Source organism: Sinocyclocheilus grahami, unplaced genomic scaffold (assembly GCF_001515645.1).
Source record: "Sinocyclocheilus grahami isolate Dianchi unplaced genomic scaffold, SAMN03320097.WGS_v1.1 scaffold5889.1, whole genome shotgun sequence".
In the NCBI taxonomy this organism is placed as follows: Eukaryota; Metazoa; Chordata; class Actinopteri; order Cypriniformes; family Cyprinidae; genus Sinocyclocheilus; species Sinocyclocheilus grahami.
The window spans coordinates 1-1,128 of NW_015510460.1; the positions used below are offsets into that span (position 1 = coordinate 1).

Genomic DNA, 1,128 nt, shown 5'->3' on the forward strand with positions numbered 1-1,128 from the left:
TGTCACATGATCCTTCAGAAATCATTCTAATATGCTGATTTTTGTAACATCATTAATGTCTTTGCTGTCACTTTTGATCAATTTAATGTCAGTTTACCATCAGTGACTACGCTAACCTGCCAAACCTCGAGCTGCAATGACTGCCAGCCAATAGGACGTTATTGTGTCTCAGGTCCTTTTATTAGGCTGAACTTTGGCCAAGACAGTGAGTGGAGCTACATTTGAAAGTGTGAATGTTTATCAGGTCTCACTCTATGTAATTGTAGCTGTCAAGATTGTGTAAGAAGTCACAGTTTCTCTGATACAAGAGCAGGTGAAATTATCAAGAAAACTGGGATTTGTTTCTTCATCTTCATATTCAGTCTTGTCCGCCCTCCATTTATTTATTTATACTGCTTGTTGTAGAGTGCTTTATTCATTGTACATCTTTACTGCTTATTTTATTTAGGCTGACAGGAGGAAACACAGATATGTGAAACACTTCATACATCAGTGTTTGGCCATGATTATGGATGTGGCTTGTTTTCTCATCTCTCAGATAAAGAGGAGCTTTTCCAGAATGTTTTGACCCAGGTAGCAGAGCAGTTCTCCAGGTATTATCACCGTCTCTGCTTCTGTATTTTATGTTCAATCTCTCAGCTAATTCATAATGACCTTCTTTTGATTTAATTTTGAATACCTTTTGGTATTGTAAGGATGAATGATCTTTGTATATTTCTCTCCATCTTCTCTCCAAGGGCATTTAAAATCAACGAACTGAAGACTGAGGTGACAAATCGCCTAGCCATGCTGGAGAAGAGAGTGGAGTGTGAGTTTTTTTAACTGTTTTGTCCAGTGTTTTGCTAATGGACAGAATTCATGTTCAAATTTCATTTCAGCAGAGTTCTAATCTTCACAAACAAGACATTCTGGATGCTGCGCTCCGTGAATTACTGATCATTTATTCTGTAGTGCTTCCAACATCAGCACTGCATTATAAATGACATTATGGTGAACCCAGTGCAGCATGTTGTATCTTTTGCATTAGGGATCATGATATGAGGAAGTAGATATGTTTTGTGTTTGATTTATATAAGTGGCTCATGTAAGAAGCCTTCCATACCACAGCTGATAACTCAAATAGCCAAT

General features: G+C 37.6%; 1 protein-coding gene across 1 annotated transcript in view; it reads left to right on the top strand.

Annotated features, from left to right (window-relative positions):
* Nucleotides 1-456: 456 nt before the first annotated feature.
* The window catches only part of LOC107577375 (high affinity cGMP-specific 3',5'-cyclic phosphodiesterase 9A-like), a gene marked incomplete at both ends in the record, with an annotated part of 11,537 nt that continues 10,865 nt past the window's right edge, over nucleotides 457-1,128 (top strand). Inside the window, 2 exons of the mRNA XM_016263459.1 lie at nucleotides 457-593; nucleotides 738-808. Coding sequence (XP_016118945.1) covers nucleotides 457-593; nucleotides 738-808 — 208 coding nt within the window. The remainder of the gene's footprint in view (nucleotides 594-737; nucleotides 809-1,128) is intronic.